The 19,092-nt window shown below is 41.5% G+C and overlaps 1 protein-coding gene across 10 annotated transcripts in view; it reads left to right on the top strand.

Annotated features, from left to right (window-relative positions):
• Positions 1–19,092, top strand: part of LOC135510759 (collagen alpha-1(XXV) chain) — a 127,845-nt gene that overhangs the window by 67,849 nt on the left and 40,904 nt on the right. For all 10 annotated transcript variants that reach the window (XM_064931941.1, XM_064931940.1, XM_064931939.1 and 7 more), the window contains 3 exons: positions 10,080–10,112; positions 11,672–11,707; positions 13,269–13,313. In XM_064931941.1, coding sequence (XP_064788013.1) covers positions 10,080–10,112; positions 11,672–11,707; positions 13,269–13,313 — 114 coding nt within the window. The remainder of the gene's footprint in view (positions 1–10,079; positions 10,113–11,671; positions 11,708–13,268; positions 13,314–19,092) is intronic.

Genomic DNA, 19,092 nt, shown 5'->3' with positions numbered 1-19,092 from the left:
GCCTGCCGATGGACGTAGTTTCTGACCGGGGGCCCCAATTTGTGTCCAAGTTTTGGCAAGAGTTTTGTAGGTTACTGGGAGCGAGTGTCAGCCTGTCTTCAGGGTTTCATCCCCAGAGCAACGGTCAAACGGAAAGGGCCAACCAAGATTTGGAGAGAGTGTTGCGATGTTTGGTTTCTAAGAATCCCTCTTCCTGGAGTCAACAACTCTCTATGGTTGAGTACGCTCACAATTCGTTGCCAGTGGCAGCCACGGGTCTCTCTCCGTTTGAGTGTAGTTTAGGTTACCAGCCACCTATCTTTCCCAGTACGGAGTCCGAGGTCACTGTTCCCTCCGCTCACGCTTTCATCCAGAGGTGCCGTCACGCATGGAGCAGAGCCCGTGAGACTCTTCTCCGGGTGGGGCGCACCAAGGCTAAGGCCGATCGCCACCGGTCGAAGCCTCCGGTATACGTCGTTGGCCAAAGAGTGTGGCTTTCTACTAAGAACATTCCACTCCGATCCGTTTCGAACAAGCTTGCCCCAAAATTTATCGGCCCGTTCAGAGTCACCAGGATCATTAGTCCGGTGGCGGTCCGGCTCAAGCTTCCTCCGGCGTATAGGAGAATTCATCCTACCTTTCATGTGTCTAAAATAAAACCTGTGTTTCAGGCACGCATTAACCCGCCGGTCCCGGTTCCCCGCCGCCACGACTTGTTGATGGGGAAACCACCTTTTCTGTCAATCGTATTTTGGACTCTAGAAGGAGGGGACGCGGATTCCAGTACCTGGTGGACTGGGAGGGTTACGGCCCGGAGGAGAGAAGTTGGGTACCTGCTAGGGACATTCTGGATCACTCCCTTATCGATGATTTCAATCGACAGGTAAATTACCTGGGAACGCCAAGAGGCGTTCCTAGGGGGGTATTGTCACGGTTCATGAATCCACTGCCTCCGTCTCTCTCTCTCTCTCTCTCTCCAGTGTTTGTGTGGGCGTGGTTTCCCATCTCGGCCTGATTGTCTGCGCCAGCTGGAACCACTTATCTTCCCTTTATATGTTCTGTTACCAGTGTTTCTTGTTGTCAGATCGTTGTTTCTTCTCTGAGGTTGTGTCGTGTGTCCGTGCTCTTCTCTTGTGTGGATTCTCTGCTGTGCTCCTTCCTACTCATCCGGACACACTCCCCTGGTTTTCTCAGCACGTTATGATCGGAAGATGCGCCCGAGTTCCTGGGTCGGATTCCTTCTGAGTACAGTCTGTTTGTCATGTTGCTGCTGTGAACTACATTCATTAAAACCATCGTTGCTTGCATCTTGCATCCGCCTCTGTGTTGTAACAACTTTATATTGCGATTAGCCACTTTTATAAATTAGATGCATTACCGCCACTGACCTCATTCGTCTTTCAGTCAACCACGTGGGTATTACCAATGAGGAGATGGGAGAGGCAGGACTTGCAGCGCGATGGTGTTGAGTCTTTTTTAGTAGCGGGAAGAGGTTTAACTAATATCTAATTGTGGGGTCTTTGGTATATCTTCATGCCTTCTGCCAAACCTGGTCTGATATCGCAAACAAAATTGTCCAGTCCCTTAAACAGTATTTTAGGGACTGCAGATTACTGGCATGGAGCTGTTTTTACTCACCAATAATCTGTGTTATTTTATGGTGATATCACCATTGTGCATGCCTTCAGTGACAGTCTGTTCAATTACAGTCAAAAGCTGTTTGGTGTGAGTCTCTTATAGATTGTCTGTCATTCAGTTGTAAACAATTCGTTAAGACCCAGAGTTTATTTGAAATAGGCAATTATTTCCTAAAATGTGTGCAGATGCCTGGCTACTAAAAGGGACAGGGGTCTATTTGTATTTCTATTTATCAAGATCCCCATTAGCTGCTGCTGTCATGGATGACTAGGAGGGGAAGGTAGGAATCAGGCGCAGAGAGCAGAGGGTTCATGGAGATATGCACTTTAATCCGGCACAAAATGGTCATGCCCAAAACACAGGGCGGAAAACAAAGACCAACCCAAAACATAGGGTAACAACGGTCCGGAGGACAATAACGCCTCCGATACAAGACGTGAACAAAATATAATTCCGCACAAACAAGGGCGGGCTACACAAGCTAAAATAGGTAAGCAAATCAAGAAAACACAAATAGGAACAAGTGCAACTCATAAGACTAAACAAACAGAAAAGGGAAAAGGGATCGGTGGCGGCTCGTAGGCCAGTTGTGACAGCTGCCAAGGCAGCAGCTACTCCTCCTGGGGTCCAGCACATTAAAGCACGTACATTACATATTAAACAAAAGATAAAACAGTACATCATACAACATTATCATGCCACTACATTTCTGCAATACAAAATGTATAATACCACCATACAGCAATATTACAATACACAGTTGAAGTCAGAAGTTTACATACACCTTAGCCAAATACAGTGCCTTTGCGAAAGTATTTGGCCCCCTTGAACTTTGCCACCTTTTGCCACATTTCAGGCTTCAAACATAAAGATATAAAACTGTATTTTTTTGTGAAGAATCCACAACAAGTGGGACACAATCATGAAGTGGAACGACATCTATTAGATATTTCAAACTTTTTTAACAAATCAAAAACTGAAAAATTGGGCGTGCAAAATTATTCAGCCCCTTTACTTTCAGTGGAGCAAACTCTCTCCAGAAGTTCAGCGAGGATCTCTGAATGATCCAATGGTGACCTAAATGACTAATGATGATAAATACAATCCACCAGTGTGTAATCAAGTCTCCGTATAAGTGCACCTGCACTGTGATAGTCTCAGAGGTCCATTAAAAGCGCAGAGAGCATCATGAAGAACAAGGAACACACCAGGCAGGTCCGAGATACTGTTGTGAAGAAGTTTAAAGCCGTATTTTGATACAAAAAGATTTCCCAAGCTTTAAACATCCCAAGAAGCACTGTGCAAGCGATAATATTGAAATGGAAGGAGTATCAGACCACTGCAAATCTACCAAGACCTGGCCGTCCCTCTAAACTTTCAGCTCATACAAGGAGAAGACTGATCAGAGATGCAGCCAAGAGGCCCATGATCACTCTGGATGAACTGCAGAGATCTACAGCTGAGGTGGGAGACTCTGTCCATAGGACAACAATCAGTCGTATATTGCACAAATCTGGCCTTTATGGAAGAGTGGCAAGAAGAAAGCCATTTCTTAAAGATATCCATAAAAAGTGTTGTTTAAAGTTTGTCACAAGCCACCTGGGAGACACACCAAACATGTGGAAGAAGGTGCTCTCGTCAGATGAAACCAAAATTAAACTTTTTGGCAACAATGCAAAACGTTATGTTTGGCGTAAAAGCAACACAGCTCATAACCCTGAACACACCATCCCCACTGTCAAACATGGTGGTGGCAGCATCATGGTTTGGGCCTGCTTTTCTTCAGCAGGGACAGGAAAGATGGTTAAAATTGATGGGAAGATGGATGGAGCCAAATACAGGACCATTCTGGAAGAAAACCTGATGGAGTCTGCAAAAGACCTGAGACTGGGACGGAGATTTGTCTTCCAACAAGACAATGATCCAAAACGTAAAGCAAAATCTACAATGGAATGGTTCAAAAATAAACATATCCAGGTGTTAGAATGGCCAAGTCAAAGTCCAGACCTGAATCCAATCGAGAATCTGTGGAAAGAACTGAAAACTGCTGTTCACAAATGCTCTCCATCCAACCTCACTGAGCTCGAGCTGTTTTGCAAGGAGGAATGGGAACAAATTTCAGTCTCTCGATGTGCAAAACTGATAGAGACATACCCCAAGCGACTTACAGCTGTAATCGCAGCAAAAGGTGGCACTACAAAGTATTAATTTAAGGGGGCTGAATAATTGTGCACGCCCAATTTTTCAGTTTTTGATTTGTTAAAAAGTTTGAAATATCCAATAAATGTCGTTCCACTTCATGATTGTGTCCCACTTGTTGTTGATTCTTCACAAAAAAAATACAGTGTTATATCTTTATGTTTGAAGCCTGAAATGTGGCAAAAGGTCGCAAAGTTCAAGGGGGCCGAATACTTTCGCAAGGCACTGTACATTTAAACTCAGTTTTTCACAATTTAATTCTAGTAAAAATTCACTGTCAGGTCAGTTAGGATCACCACTTTATTTTAGGAATGTGAAATATCAGAATAATAGTAGAGAGAATGATTTATTTCAGCTTTTATTTCTTTCATCACATTCCCAGTGGGTCAGAAGTTTACATACACTCAATTGGTATTTGGTAGCATTGCCTTTAAATTGTTTAACTTGGGTCAAATGTTTCAGGTAGCCTTCCACAAGCTTCCCCTAATAAGTTTGGTGAATTTTGGCCCATTCCTCCTGACAGAGCTAGTGTAACTGAGTCAGGTTAGTAGGCCTCCAAGCTCGCTCACGCTTTTTCACTTCCGCCCACAAATCTTCCAATTCGTCGTCTTTGTTGTCCTTATGCCACAACTTTGGAAGTATGCTTGGTGTCATTGTCCATTTGGAAGACCCATTTGCGACCAAGCTATAACTTCCTGACTGATGTCTTGAGATGTTGCTTCAATATATCCACATCATTTTCCTGCCACATGATGCCATCTATTTTGTAAAGTGCACCAGTCCCTCCTGCAGCAAAGCACCCCCACAACATGATGCTGTCACCCCCGTGCTTCACGGTTGGGATGGTGTTCTTTGGCTTGCAAGCCTCCCCCTTTTTCCTCCAAACATAATGCTGGTCATTATGGCCAAACAGTTCTAATTTTGTTTCAGCAGACCAGAGGACATTTCTCCAAAAAGTATGATATTTTTCCCCATGTGCAGTTGCAAACCTTAGTCTGTTTTTTTATGCTGGTTTTGGAGCAGTGGCTTCTTCCTTGCTGAGCGGCCATTCGGGGTTATGTCGATTATAGGACTAATTTTATTGTGGACATAGATAGTTTTGTACCGGTTTCCTCCAGCATCTTCACAAGGTCCTTTGCTGTTGTTCTGGGATTGATTTGCACTTTTCGCACCAAAGTACGTTCATCTCTAGGAGACAGAACGCGTCTCCTTCCTGAGCCGTATGACGGCTGCGTGGTCCCATGGTGTTTATACTTGCATACTATTGTTTGTACAGATGGACGTAGTACCTTCAGGCATTTGGAAATTGCTCCCAAGGATGAACCATACTTGTGTCGGTCTACAATTTTTTTCTGAGGTCTTGGCTGATTTAGTTTGAAGGTAGGTCTTGAAATACATCCACAGGTACACCTCCAATTTACTCAAATGATGTCAATTAGCCTGTCAGAAGCTTATAAAGCCATGACATAATTTTCTGGAATTTTCCTAGCTGTTTAAAGGCACAGTTAACTTAGCGTATGTAAACTTCTGACCTTCTGGAATTGTGATACAGTGAATTATAAGTGAAATAATCTGTCTTTAAACAAATGTTGGAAAAATGACTTGTGTCATGCAGAAAGTAGATGTCTTAACCGACTTGCCAAAGCTATACTTTGTTAACAAGAAATGTGTGAAGTGGTTGAAAAATGAGTTTTAATGACTCCAACCTTAGTGTATGTAAACTTCCGACTTCAACTGTATGCATGTGGCTTTACAGTACCTTTGTGTGTGTCTCTTCACAGTCCCCACTGTTCCATAAAGTGTATTTTTTTTAACGTGTTTTATTTTATTTTATTGTACTGTTTGCATCAGTTACCTGATGTGGAATAGAGTTCCATGTAGTCATGGCTCTATGTATTACTGTGAGCCTCCCATAGTCTGTTCTGGACTTGGGGATTGTGAAGAGACCTCTTTTGGCATGTCTTGTGGGGTATGCATGCGTGTCCAAGATGTGTGCTAGTAGTTTGTCAACACTTCTTACAAACACAAGCTCTCTGTGTACTTTTACGGGCCAGCTGTGCTGGCCTGTTCTGAGCCAACTGTAATTTTCTAAAGTCCCTCTATGTGGCACCTGACTAAACTTCTGAACAGTAGTCTCGTTCCGTGACTCGTTTGAGGAAACTATGTGTATGTCGCGCGTCACTACTTCACAGGAGTTTTTTTTGGCAGAAATGCCTTCTCAAACATCTGAACTTTCATGTGCCTTAAAAAAGCTTAGCTGACAGTTGGCCAGCGATTCTAAAACTTTGGCAAAGGTAAGATAATTTGAAGATTGGACAGTAGTTATCTAAGTCAGAAGGATCTCCTCCTTCAGATCTTAGGGAGAATACCAGAAACAATTGTACAATTAAAGATATAGGTTAACGGTTCTGCAATAATTTGGGCAGAGAGCTGCAGTAAGATGCTCAAATAAAAAGGGATTAAGTGAATCAGCCCCTTGGATGCTCACATGCTGGAGATGCCAAGCACACAAACACCAGGAAAAAAATGTGGTAATATGAGTTACAGGGTGAAAATATGGGATCTGCAATGTTGTAGAAAAAGAGAATAGGCAATGAGAATAGTCAGCTCTGAGTTTGCACAAATACAAAGTCAAATTGTTTTAACAGGTGTTCTGTGAATGTGAAGAATCGAAGAATAAATAATTACTTCTGCACATTTTCAACATTCTAGTTTAAAGTAAAAATTAAGGAAGAGAAGTGCTGCTGGGATACAATAGTAAGACTTCTTAGGTAGAAGGCGCAATTTGGTAAAGGGGTTGAATGGTCATAAAATGGTCATTCAATTAAAAATGGTTAAAAAGAAACAAATATAGCTTCTTAGCGGATAAGAAGGGCAAATTCTCAAGAAAGAATTTTGCTAGGACTCTCTGGGAGTGGTCTGAATGGGGAGGGGAAAACTGAAAATATGCTGTTATTGGCAGAGAGGTTTGAAACTCTTTCTTATTGGTCTATTAATGAATTTACCGCATGGTGATGTCACCATGGAAGGCTAAAACTCCATCCCACCAAAACAGGCTAACATTTAGGCCGTTTTTTCAAACAGCTCTTACACTAAAATGGCATTATTGTCATTTTCACAATTTCACAGTATTATTCCAACCTCGTGTTGGGCCTTTAAAATGCCTTTATTGTTATTGCATGTCCAGGTACTAAGTTACTCTCTGTAACAATCTGTTAAAAAACAGCATTGTTATTCATTAATTTTCATAAGCCATTTGCCAAACAGGACAGTATCTGTAACATTTCAAAATTCCCTCGAGTAGGTTTAGGCTGGCAGAGCTGTGGGCTGTAGTAGTACCTCAAATTTGAGGTGAAAGCCGCCTCTAGTTATTCTGGCTATGGTTCAACTGCTGGCAGTGTCCTTAGCTGGTCTCTGAGCCAATCAGAATTGACGATCCCTCACGTATACTGTTACTCAGGCATTAGAGGAAAACTAAAGCAAATATTTAAAAACCAATTCCCAGAAGGAAGCAGAATAACTATGGCAATAATGTTGGGTGTGACGCACATTTCTGCCATGGTGCAAATTAGTCACCACACCTCTTTGGCTTCATGGCAACTGCCTGATTCATGCAGCCTATATATGGGCTCTATGTTGAATCTTTTAGCACAGCAATACGTTTGAGCAAAGTGATATCCAGCTGTAACCGTTAATGCAGTTTATTGGCAACAAAAAATGCTGCAATTATACATGCATCGTAATGACTCCCATAAAAGGCAATCCTTAGCAACTTCTAAGAGCAAGACACATGTGAAGTAGAACCGCAAAATCTGCACCAGGCAAAGGCCCAGCCCTCATTCTGTGCTCCCTTTCCACCGATGGGAAATTCATAGAGCTATCCCGTTCCCTAAACTCTAGACCCTGTCTCTTCTGCTAGAAAAAGACACTTTTAACACTTTATTGCCAAGGTAGCCTGAAGAGTATTGAGATGTAAAGTAGTATCTGTAAACATGTGTATGTGGTTTCTATAACAGATAAATAATAAAAACATAAGTCATTTACAATGAATCACTAGTTACCACATAATGACATGGTTATAGAATGAGGAAGTAATTATGCAGATAGAAAGAATATGCATAAATAAATTGAATATGTATACACAAATAATGGTAAACATTATACAGGAAATATGCATACATAATAATAAGTCAGGAATGTTTCCATAATAAGTAATGATAAACATAGTGGTTCCTCAATTAAACGTTTCACTCCTACGCGGCAACCATTTGTGGTAGATGGTGGTAAATTGCATCATTCTGTCATTGCACCATACCATCACAAGTGGGAGGTAGAACGCTGATCTATTGGTGGTCTGAACTGTGGCACAAATTGATTATCTTTTTGTACATGAATGGAGTTGTGAATGTTTCAGTCCAACAGCCTATTACATAAACGAAGAGTGGGTGTTGTCATAGCGTTTGCTGTCATTAAATGTGAAGACTGTTATATTATCAAATCAATTCTCTGTGTAATTATTAAATTAATCACGGAATAGTAATTAACTACAAAGTCAGGGCACCATAAGAAAATGTTTATAGAGTCTCTATTTCCCGAATATAACTCAGATATTTTATTATTATTATTACCTCATCAGTTTCCTTCCTGAATGTCGCAAACCCTTGGATATCTGCACAAACCCTGACATAAATCATGAATCAGCAATATACAAATTGGCTTAATTATTTTCTAACTAACTAATCAATCACAGAATGACTAACACACACACACACGCACACACAATAGTAATACATTGGTTACTGACATGATACACTGAAAAGTCCCTAGGCTAAGCCGATATGATGGCATGGTAGACAAAGGAATGGGGTGGGGCCAGCTCAAGAGCGGGAAACTCAAAGTGGACCCCGTGCATACACTACACTCATGGAAATGCTTATACTTTGAACATGAACAACTGCTCATTCGAAAATACATTTCAATATACATATTTACGAGTGTATGCCTTTGTTGTCCCTCTCTGTGGTCGCCTGTCCGTCTGCTGGATAGGTTGTCGGCAGAAAGTCTCTGGTTTGTCCCACCAGTGATCAAAGTCTTTCGGAGTTGTAGTTTGTTATAATGGATATGTCAGAGTACCATTCGGTCTTCGACCCGTTGCATTTACCAGATTAAAGTACTTAAACAGCTGCAGCCTGAATAATTGTTATTTGGTTTGTAGATTTCTTAGCCATTTCAACGTGGGAATGATCTCCATGTTCTCTGGTCTTGTCCTTTGGTAGAGGATTGTTCTTTAAATACCCACGGACAATTCCGACTGGTTGGAATACAGAAATATTGTTACATTAACCTTTTGAGGTTACCGTACTGCAAAGTATTTCTCTGTGGTAACAAAGGGATTCTCAACCTTCATTTGGGCAGAGTGGGGAAAGGAATTTCGGTATTTACTACTGTCATAAAACAGCAGACTTCCGTGCTGTAGAGCGGACCAACTGTAACCTGATCATTCAGATATTCACAGAAGAGTCATGACAATGGTATCTACCACAGAGTGTGACAGTGCAGCTCAAAATTTCAGATAACATAAGGCCAGCTATTGTGAGATTTCTCTGTGGATCTTGGTGATTTACTCTAGTTCTTTAGTTGTGACATCACTGTACTGTAGCCTGTTTATGTTTAATTACCCTTCCTTGTGGTTTCCATTTCAAACACATTTTAAAGCATCACATTCCGTTCTACTCATTTACTAAAGACGGACTGGATCTTTTCCTCTTGGCCTGTCTCCTCAACATCTATTATTGAGCTTCTGTTTAGTACATATAATAGTGAGTTATCACCCACTCCCTAGCTGCTAAAGATCAGTTAGGGCAGCGTTTCTCAAACTCCTGGGGACCCCAAGGGGTGCACATTTTAGTTTTTTGCCTTAGCACAACACAGATTATTCAAATAACTCATCATCAAGCTATGATTATTTGAATCAGCTGTGTAGTTCTTGGGCAAAATCCAAAACGAGCACCCCTTGGGGTCCCCAGGACAGAGTTTTGGAAATGCTGAGTTAGGAATTTTGCCAAGGGTATTACCCTCAGATTATATTATACTTGGTCTCACTTTAAAGAAGGTAAAGGGTTTAAGTGTAACCCTGTTTAAAGCTAGAGAGCTCCCTACTGCCTAACAGTTTTGCGCATTGGACATATATGTATTGTTGTTGCTCATACAGTATCTTTATTGTTGTTGCACGTAGACATGTTGTTATTATTTGTCTCTTGTAGGGTGATGCAGGCTCCTCTGCTGCAGGCATTAAGGTAAGTAGAATGGGTTAAATGCTAAAATAGGTACCATAAATAGAGTGCCTTTTATGTCCTTCAGACATTATTTGTGTAAATTCTGATAAAATAAACACTACTTTTACCAGTTGGATCACACATATTGTACATCTATGCTTAAACTAAACTATGTTAAAGGTAGACTCAGCGAGATGAATTGAATACACAAAGTAAACACATAGTGGGTCAATTACAACTAAGAGCATTAAAACGCAAGGTTAAACCTCGCCACTGTTGTGGTCTCGTAGGTATCACGTTGTAGCAGCATGAAGCGCACCAGTGCACATGCTCAGATACTCTGTGTGACTGAGTGGGAGCAAAGTCTTGCATCGTTCTCATCTCAACATCTGTGGTGCTGTTCGTTGCAAAATCATCTCGCTGAGTCTACCTTTAACTCCAATACCAGTGTGTTTTCAATAAAATAAGTTATTTGTTTTCTCAGAAAATCCCCATTTCGGCATGTCATGTTTGTCCAATTTATAGGAAGATTTTAACACACTTAACCCCAAGTTTTCACCATCATTTTAAAGCTATATTGTATTTGTTGCTTTGGGAGAGATAATTTTAACTTATTTAAAGTGATTGGGGATTCATTTTCATTTGTCCCTTAAGTTTAAGGTCAACCCTGTAATGTGATCTGAACTCTTGTTTTAATCTCTACTGGATTGGTGTGTCTCCCACAGGACAGTTGAGCTCACGTGCACTAATGTGATTAGCATGGTGTTTTAAGTAACAAAAAAATTTCCCAGGACACAGATATATCTGACATGGGCAGAAACATGGGCAGAAAGCTTAAATTCTTGTTAATCTAACCGCACTGTCCAATTTACAGTAGCTATTACAGTGAAAGAATACCATGCTATTGCTTGAGGAGAGTGCACAGTTATGAACTTGAAAATGTATTAATAAACCAATTAGGCGCATTTGGGCAGTCTTGATACAACATTTTGAGCAGAAATACAATAGTTCATTGGATCAGTCTAAAACTTTGCACATACACTGCTGCCATCTAGTGGCCAAAATCTAAATTGTGCCTAAGCTGGAAAAATACAGCGTGGCCTTTCTCTTGCATTTCGAAGATGATTTCTTTGTATTATCTTTTTCCAGATCTAATGTGTTATATTGTCCTATAATTCATTTCACATTTCCACAAACTTCAAAGTGTTTCCTTTCAAATGGTATCAAGAATATGCATATCCTAGCTTCAAGTCCTGAGCTACAGGCAGTTAGATTTGGGTATGTCAATTTAGGCAAAATTGGAAGGGAAAAAATGGGTCCAATCCTCAATTAATAGGGTGAAAATCTTCCTTTAAAATAGAATTTCACTACCCAAAAGGCATATTTAGGTAAGAACCAAGTAAATAATTTCATTCATCATTATTGCTTACCTCATTGGTTAAAAGTGAGCCCTCCTTCTGCCCTCCTACTCGTTGGATATTTCTGCATTGTCGTAACTAGAAGCACAAGCATTTTGCTACACTCGCATTAACTAACCATGTGTATGTGACAAATAACATTTGCTTTGATTTGTATTACAGGGTGAACCAGGAGAGTCAGGACGTGGGGGATCAAAGGTAAAACTAGCCTGCACTAAAATCCCATGGCATGTTTCCCGTGTTTCAAAAATCTCACGAAAGAAATACTTGTTACATTTCTCAGATTGATATTAGAATGTGATAAAACATAACTACACCATTACAACATTAGCTTTTAAATCACCAGGATTAACGCCTGCACCAAAAATCTAAGTTGCCCATCCCTGTTCTAGACATATAGCTGGTAAACCACTCCCATAATATGGCATTCAAGTTAGAAGTATGGGTTTTGATACAGAGACTGGTATATTCCATCAATTGCAGATAGTGGATTCTCAGATAGCACATTCAGGAGTGTGTTGGATTTTCCCAGCAGCGTCTCTGATGGAAGGAATTGACACTTGATTTGGAAATGTGCAGTCCCTTGGCCCCATGACCTGTTCAGTTCTGCTGACAAACCTGGCTGAGCGGTCATCCACCGCACGCAATCAGATTTACCATTTCTAAATCAAGTGAAACCATCCACCTGGGACAGCCTACTATGCTAATAAAACACACTTCTGAAAGGACAGTCTGGAAATCCACTACTGTATCTGCACAAATTGATTGAATACCGGCCACAGAGTACAGAGTAAAGCACCGGATCCTGACAAAAAGCAAGCCTCATACTTTTGTCTGACCTCTCTTTTCTTGCAACGACATAACCATTTGCTAGGCACAGCCAGAGCTGCTGTCAAGACTGCATCAGAATCCCATTGAATTACACTATTTACTCCCGAGAGCCACACCCCATTAATTCCCCTTTTCTTTATCCTCTCAAGCAGCCCTTTCCTGCTGTGCTGCAAAATATGTCCTGGCCCTACACAGTCAGATTTTTATGAAGGTTTTATGGCAGCTCACAGTTCTATTTATTTCCTTTAATACGCTTTCTTACAAAGTTTAATTTATCTTCCAGTTGCCTATTAGGGAACTGTTGGTCTCGATTAAATAATTCATTTGGGTGATAGTCAGTGGAGCTTGTGAAGTAGGATTTCCAGATAAGCGACTTTTATTCATTACATTTATAATGCTTTCAGGAGACTCAATTGTAATTTACAGGCCTCTCGCTGAGTTCTGAATGCTATTACGCTTGATCATTGTGAGCAGTGCAAAATATATATGCTCATATACCATAAATGTAAGTCTTAAATAGAGCATTCAATTATTCACATAATAATGTATGTGCATTTTACATAGTTCACTCCAACCCAATTGAGTTTCCATCATTTTCTGCATTGTATGCGAGTTCAGAATTCTTCACTTGGGAATGACATTGAAAATCTCAGTAAAAAACAATCCAAACGTACTGAATTACATCCCTTTGAAGCCTTTATAGACCTCTTAATTTTATTAGTCAACATAAACAGCACCACAGTGGCCCTAACTAATGATGATTGCATGTAATACTGGTACACAACTCAAGTGCAAGTTGTAATCTTCATCGGGGCCCAGCTCACTGGAGAGCTGTTTGGGACCCAATGATAGAGAGGGTTGAGACTGCTGTTGAAGGCCCCAGGACAGAGGCTCAACTTGGCTATAACGTCACATTTTTCCTGTGTAGGGAGAGCCAGGACTTCCAGGGCTGCCTGGACTTCCCGGGATTAAGGTACATTCTGTTGTCCTCATCCCTAAGAATTCCCTGTCTTCCCTGTACCTTGACTTCCCACCTACTAACATTCAGCTAGGTCATACATTTAGATAAATGATATGCAGCACATCGCAGTTGGATGCTGTGGGCTCCAACATGAGGTACAAGTAAGGGGACAATGTGGTGTAAATCTAAGCCTATACAGATTTGTCATTGTTCATGATTCAGTGGTCAAGGGTGAAATGGAAATTATTGCTAAAATTAGAATGGAACATACAGTACGATCAGATTTGTAATTTATGTGTTGGCCAGCTGAAAAGCAGTGCTGATTGATTAATACAACCCTGGCATTGCTGCAATCAGGCATACCACTAAATGATTAGTCACCGACATTTCACTTAGTTCAGTCACACATCATCTGAAAGAGTATCTGTAATGCATTATTCAAGGATTATAATGACGATATGTTGGGCAAAAGAGTACTTAATATTCACTTCAGTGCAGCGGTCTAAGGCACTGCATCGCTGTGCTTTTGAGGCATCACTACAGACCTGGGTTCTATCCCAGGCTGTGTCACAACCGGCCATGACCGGAAGTCCCATAGGGCGGCTCACAATTGACCCGGCATCAACCGTGTTAGGGGTGGGTTTGGCCGGAGGGGACTTTACTTGGCTCATCACGCTCTAGCGACTCCTTGTCACGTGCCGGGCGCCTGTAGGCTGACTTCGGGTCGTCAGTTGAACAGTGTGTCCTCCGAAACATTGGTGCAGCTAGCTTCCGGGTAAGGCGGGCGGTTGTTAAGAAGTGTGGTTTGGTGGATCATGTTGCGGAGGACGCATGACTCGACCTTAGCCTCTGCCGAGCCCGTTGGGGAGTTGCAGCGATGAGACAAGATCGCAATTGGATATCACAAAATTAGAGAGAAAAAAAGTGTGTTTGAGGGGGGTTAATGCCTTGAAACAAACACAGGTTTAGATACAGTATACACAATGCTGAAATCTGCCGTGATGAACACAATTCACAGCATTGTACACTCAGAACAAATTATTGTATTACTGAGCTAAAACATGTGAATGCAAGGAATGCTAAAACAGGTGTGTGATAATGTTTGTTGCTGTTTTGGTTTGTTTGCTTGTACCACCTTGGAATGCTTGTAACCTGTTGGCCTTGTAAAAATCCTTTCCACTTTATATAACCCTGGTTTTACTTTTTTTTAAGGGCTAGCATGCTTTTGGAATCTAACAATGTTATAAACTCAGCAAAAAAAAAAAGAAACGTCCTCTCACTGTCAACAGCTTCTATTTTCATCAAACTTAACTTGTGTAAATATTTGTATGAACATAACAAGATTCAACAACTGAGACATAAACTTAGGAATAATGTGTCAAAATCAAAAGTAAAAGTATCTGGTAAAACCAGCTGCAAAAATATTGCAAATCCAAAACGGACTGCACCAGATTTGCCCGTTCTTGCTGTGAGATGTTACCCCAAAAGAAACTTCCGCCAAAAACCTGCAAAAACGGAAACAGGAATATCCACAAGAACCCTCACCCTCCGAGCCAACAGGTCCCTGTGTAACGCTCATTTCTTCAACGATAAATGCAAATCTGACCATCACACCTGGTGAGACAAAACAGTGACTTGTCAGTGAAGAGCACTTTTTGCCAGTCAAATCAAATCAAATCAAATTTATTTATATAGCCCTTCGTACATCAGCTGATATCTCAAAGTGCTGTACAGAAACCCAGCCTAAAACCCCAAACAGCAAGCAATGCAGGTGTAGAAGCACGGTGGCTAGGAAAAAACTCCCTAGAAAAGCCAAAACCTAGGAAGAAACCTGACAAAACCAGGCTAAAAAAGGGGTGGCCAGTCCTCTTCTGGCTGTGCCGGGTAGAGATTATAACAGAACATGGCCAAGATGTTCAAATGTTCATAAATGACCAGCATGGTCGAATATAATAAGGCAGAACAGTTGAAACTGGAGCAGCAGCAACCAGGTGGACTGGGGACAATCAAAAGTCATCATGTCAAGTAGTCCTGGGGCATGGTCCTAGGGCTCAGGTCATTAAACTGGAGCAGCAGCACGGCCAGGTGGACTGGGGACAGCAAGGAGTTATCATGTCAGGTGTCCTGGGGCATGGTCCTAGGGCTCAGGTCCTCCGAGAGAGAGAAGGAGGAGAATTAGAGAACGCACACTTAGATTCACACAGGACACCGAATTGGACAGGAGAAGTTCTCCAGATATAACAAACTGACCCCAGCCCCCCGACACATAAACTACTGCAGCATAAATACTGGAGGCTGACAGGTCCTGTCTTGTTCAGCGACGGTGGGTTTGTGCCCATAGTTGTTGACGTCTGGTGAGGACCTGCCTTACAACAGGCCTACAAGCCCTCAGTCTAGTCTCTCTCAGCCTATTGAGGACAGTTTGAGCACTGATGGAGGGATTGTGCATTCCTAGTGTAACTCGGGCAATTGTTGTTGCCATCATGTACCTGTCCCGCAAGAGTGATGTTCGGATGTACCGATCCTGTGCAGGTGATGTTACACGTGGTCTGCCACCGCGAGGAGGATCAGCTGTCCGTCCTGTCTCCCTGTAGCGCTGTCTTAGGCATCTCACAGTACGGACATTGCAATTTATTGTCCTGGCCACATCTGCAGTCCTCATGTCTCCTTGCAGCATGCCTATGGTACGTTGAGCAGGGACCCTAGGCATCTTTCTTTTGGTGTTTTTCAGAGTCAGTAGAAAGGCCTCTTTAATATCCTAAGTTTTCATAACTGTGACCTTAATTGCCTACCGTCTGTAAGATGTTAGTGTCTTAATGACCGTTCCACAGGTGCATGTTCTTTAATTGTTTACGGTTCATTGAACTAGTATGGGAAACAGTGTTTAAACTCATTACAATGAAGATATTTGGATTTTGGATTTTATTTGGATTTTTACAAATTATCTTTGATAAACAGGGTCCTTTTTTGCTGAGTTTACTAATGTAATACTCAAATGTTCTCCTACAACTTAAAAATATAGAACTTCTCTAAAGTATGGTATTGGTTGAACTTAACAAGCACGTTGGGACGCATTCATCAATGGCAAAAAGACTGTAAAAAATCATAAGAAATAAGGTTTTGAAGTCACTGTCCTATATATACAGTGAGGGAACAAAGTATTTGATCCCCTGCTGATTTTGTACGTTTGCCCACTGACAAAGTGATCAGTCTATAATTTTAATGGGTGGTTTATTTGAACAGTGAGAGACAGAGTAACAACAAAAAAATCCAGAAAAACACATGTTATAAATTAATTTGCATTTTAATGAGGGAAATAAGTATTTGACCCTTCTGCAAAACATGACTTAGTACTTGGTGGCAAAACCCTTGTTGGAAATCACAGAGGTCAGACGTTTCTTGTAGTTGGGCACCAGGTTTGCACACATCTCAGGAAGGATTTTGTCCCACTCCTCTTTGCAGATCTTCTCCAAGTCATTAAGGGTTTGAGGCTGACGTTTGGCAACTCGAACCTTCAGCTCCCTCCACAGATTTTCTATGGGATTAAGGTCTGGAGACTAGCTAAACCACTCCAGGACCTTAATGTGATTCTTCTTGAGCCACTACTTTGTTGCGTTGGCCATGTGTTTTGGGTCATTGTCATGCTGGAATACCCATCCATGACCCATTTTCAATGCCCTGGCTAAGGGAAGGAGGTTCTCACCCAAGATTTGACGGTACATGGCCCCTTCCATCGTCCCTTTGATGCGGTGAAGTTGTCCTGTCCCCTTAGCAGACAAACACCCCCAAAGCATAATGTTTTCACCTCCATGTTTGACGGTGGGGATGGTATTCTTGGGGTCATAGGCAGCATTCCTCCTCCTCCAAACACCGCGAGTTGAGTTGATGCCAAAGAGCTCCATTTTGGTCTCATCTGACCACAACAGTTTCACCCAGTTGTCCTCTGAATCATTGAGATGTTCATTGGCAAACTTCAGACGGGCATGTATATGTGCTTTCGTGAGCAGGGGGACCTTGCGGGCCCTGCAGGATTTCAGTCCTTCACGGCGTAGTGTGTTACCAATAGTTTTCTTGGTGACAATGGTCCCAGCTGCCTTGAGATCATTGACAAGATCCTCCAGTGTAGTTCTGGGCTGATTCCTCACCGTTCTCATTATCATTACAACTCCACGAGGTGAGATCTTTCATGGAGCCCCAGGCCGAGGGAGATTGACAGTTCTTCTGTTTCTTCTATTTGTGAATAATCGCACCAACTGTTGTCACCTTCTCACCAAGCTGCTTGGCAATGGTCTTGTAGCCCATTCCAGCCTTGTGTAGGTCTACAATCTTGTCCCTGACATCATTGGAGAGCTCTTTGGTCTTGGCCATGGTGGAGAGTTTGGAATCTGATTGATTGATTGCTTCTGTGGACAGGTGTCTTTTATACAGGTAACAAACTGATATTATGAGCACTTGCTTTAAGAGTATGCTCCTAATCTCAGCTCGTTACCTATATAAAAGACACCTGGGAGCCAGAAATCTTTCTGATTGAGAGGGGGTCAAATACTTATTTCCCTCATTAAAATGCAAATCAATTTTTGCTATGCGTTTTTCTGGATTTTTTTTGTTGTTATTCTGTCTCTCACTGTTCAAATAAACCTACCATTAAAATGATAGACTGATCATTTCTTTGTCAGTGGGTAAAATCAGCAGGGGATCAAATACTTTTTTCCCTCACTGCAGCAGATATAAGAAAGTTCAGGAAATATTTTCATTTTTTGGACACATATTTAACCCCTTATTTTTGTTGGTACAAAACTACAGAACCTCCATACTTTCATTCGTTTATATGGGTTACCTTTCAAACTAGTTACCTTCAGACTAGAGCTAAACGGAGAGTGAGAGTCTCCCATTTCCAGAGTGGTCATAATAGTTTGTAGACCAAACCATTCGGACGCTAGAGACATTTTTGTGAGAAGATGTCTCATGGTCTGACAAACACCGATGTAGTTCAGCCACATTCCACTTCAGATGCAGAAGGCCGACAAGTCTGCTTGTCGTGCATGCGGTGGATTGAGACACAGCCCATCATGGGCTGATATCTATAGCTTTAACTGACGGATTTTGATGGGATATATGTTAATATGTTACTTACAGTTGAAGTCAGAAGTTTACATACAATTTAGCCAAATACAAATACATAATTTTGTACCCGTCTCCTCCAGCATCTTCACATGGTCCTTTGCTGTTGTTCTGGGATTGATTTGCACTTTCCACACCAAAGTATGTTCATCTCTAGGAGACAATACGCATCTCCTTCCTGAGGGGTATGACGGCTGCATGGTCCCATGGTGTTTATTCTTGGGTACTATTGTTTGTACAGATGAATGTTGTACCTTCAGGCGTTTGTAAATTGCTCCCAAGGATGAACCATACTTGTGGAAGTCTACAATTATTTTTCTGAGGTCTTGGCTGATTTATTTTTATTTTCCCATGATGTCAAGCAAAGAGGTACTGAGTTTGAAGGTAGGCCTTGAAATACATCCACAGGTACACCTCCAATTGACTCAAATGATATCAATTAGCCTATCAGAAGCTTCTAATGATATGACATCATTTTCTGGAATTGTCCAAGCTGTTTAAAGGCGCAGTCAACTTAGTGTATGTAAACTTCTGACCCACTGGAATTGTGATACAGTGAATTATAAGTGAAATTATCTGTCTGTAAACAATTGTTTGAAAAATGACTTGTGTCATGCACAAAGTAGATGTCCTAACCGACTTGCCAAAGCTATAGTTTGTTAACAAAAAA

This window comes from Oncorhynchus masou, chromosome 23, assembly GCF_036934945.1.
Source record: "Oncorhynchus masou masou isolate Uvic2021 chromosome 23, UVic_Omas_1.1, whole genome shotgun sequence".
Taxonomy (NCBI): Eukaryota; Metazoa; Chordata; class Actinopteri; order Salmoniformes; family Salmonidae; genus Oncorhynchus; species Oncorhynchus masou.
Note: the sequence above shows the minus strand (reverse complement) of the source record. Positions and strands in the feature narration are given on the sequence as shown.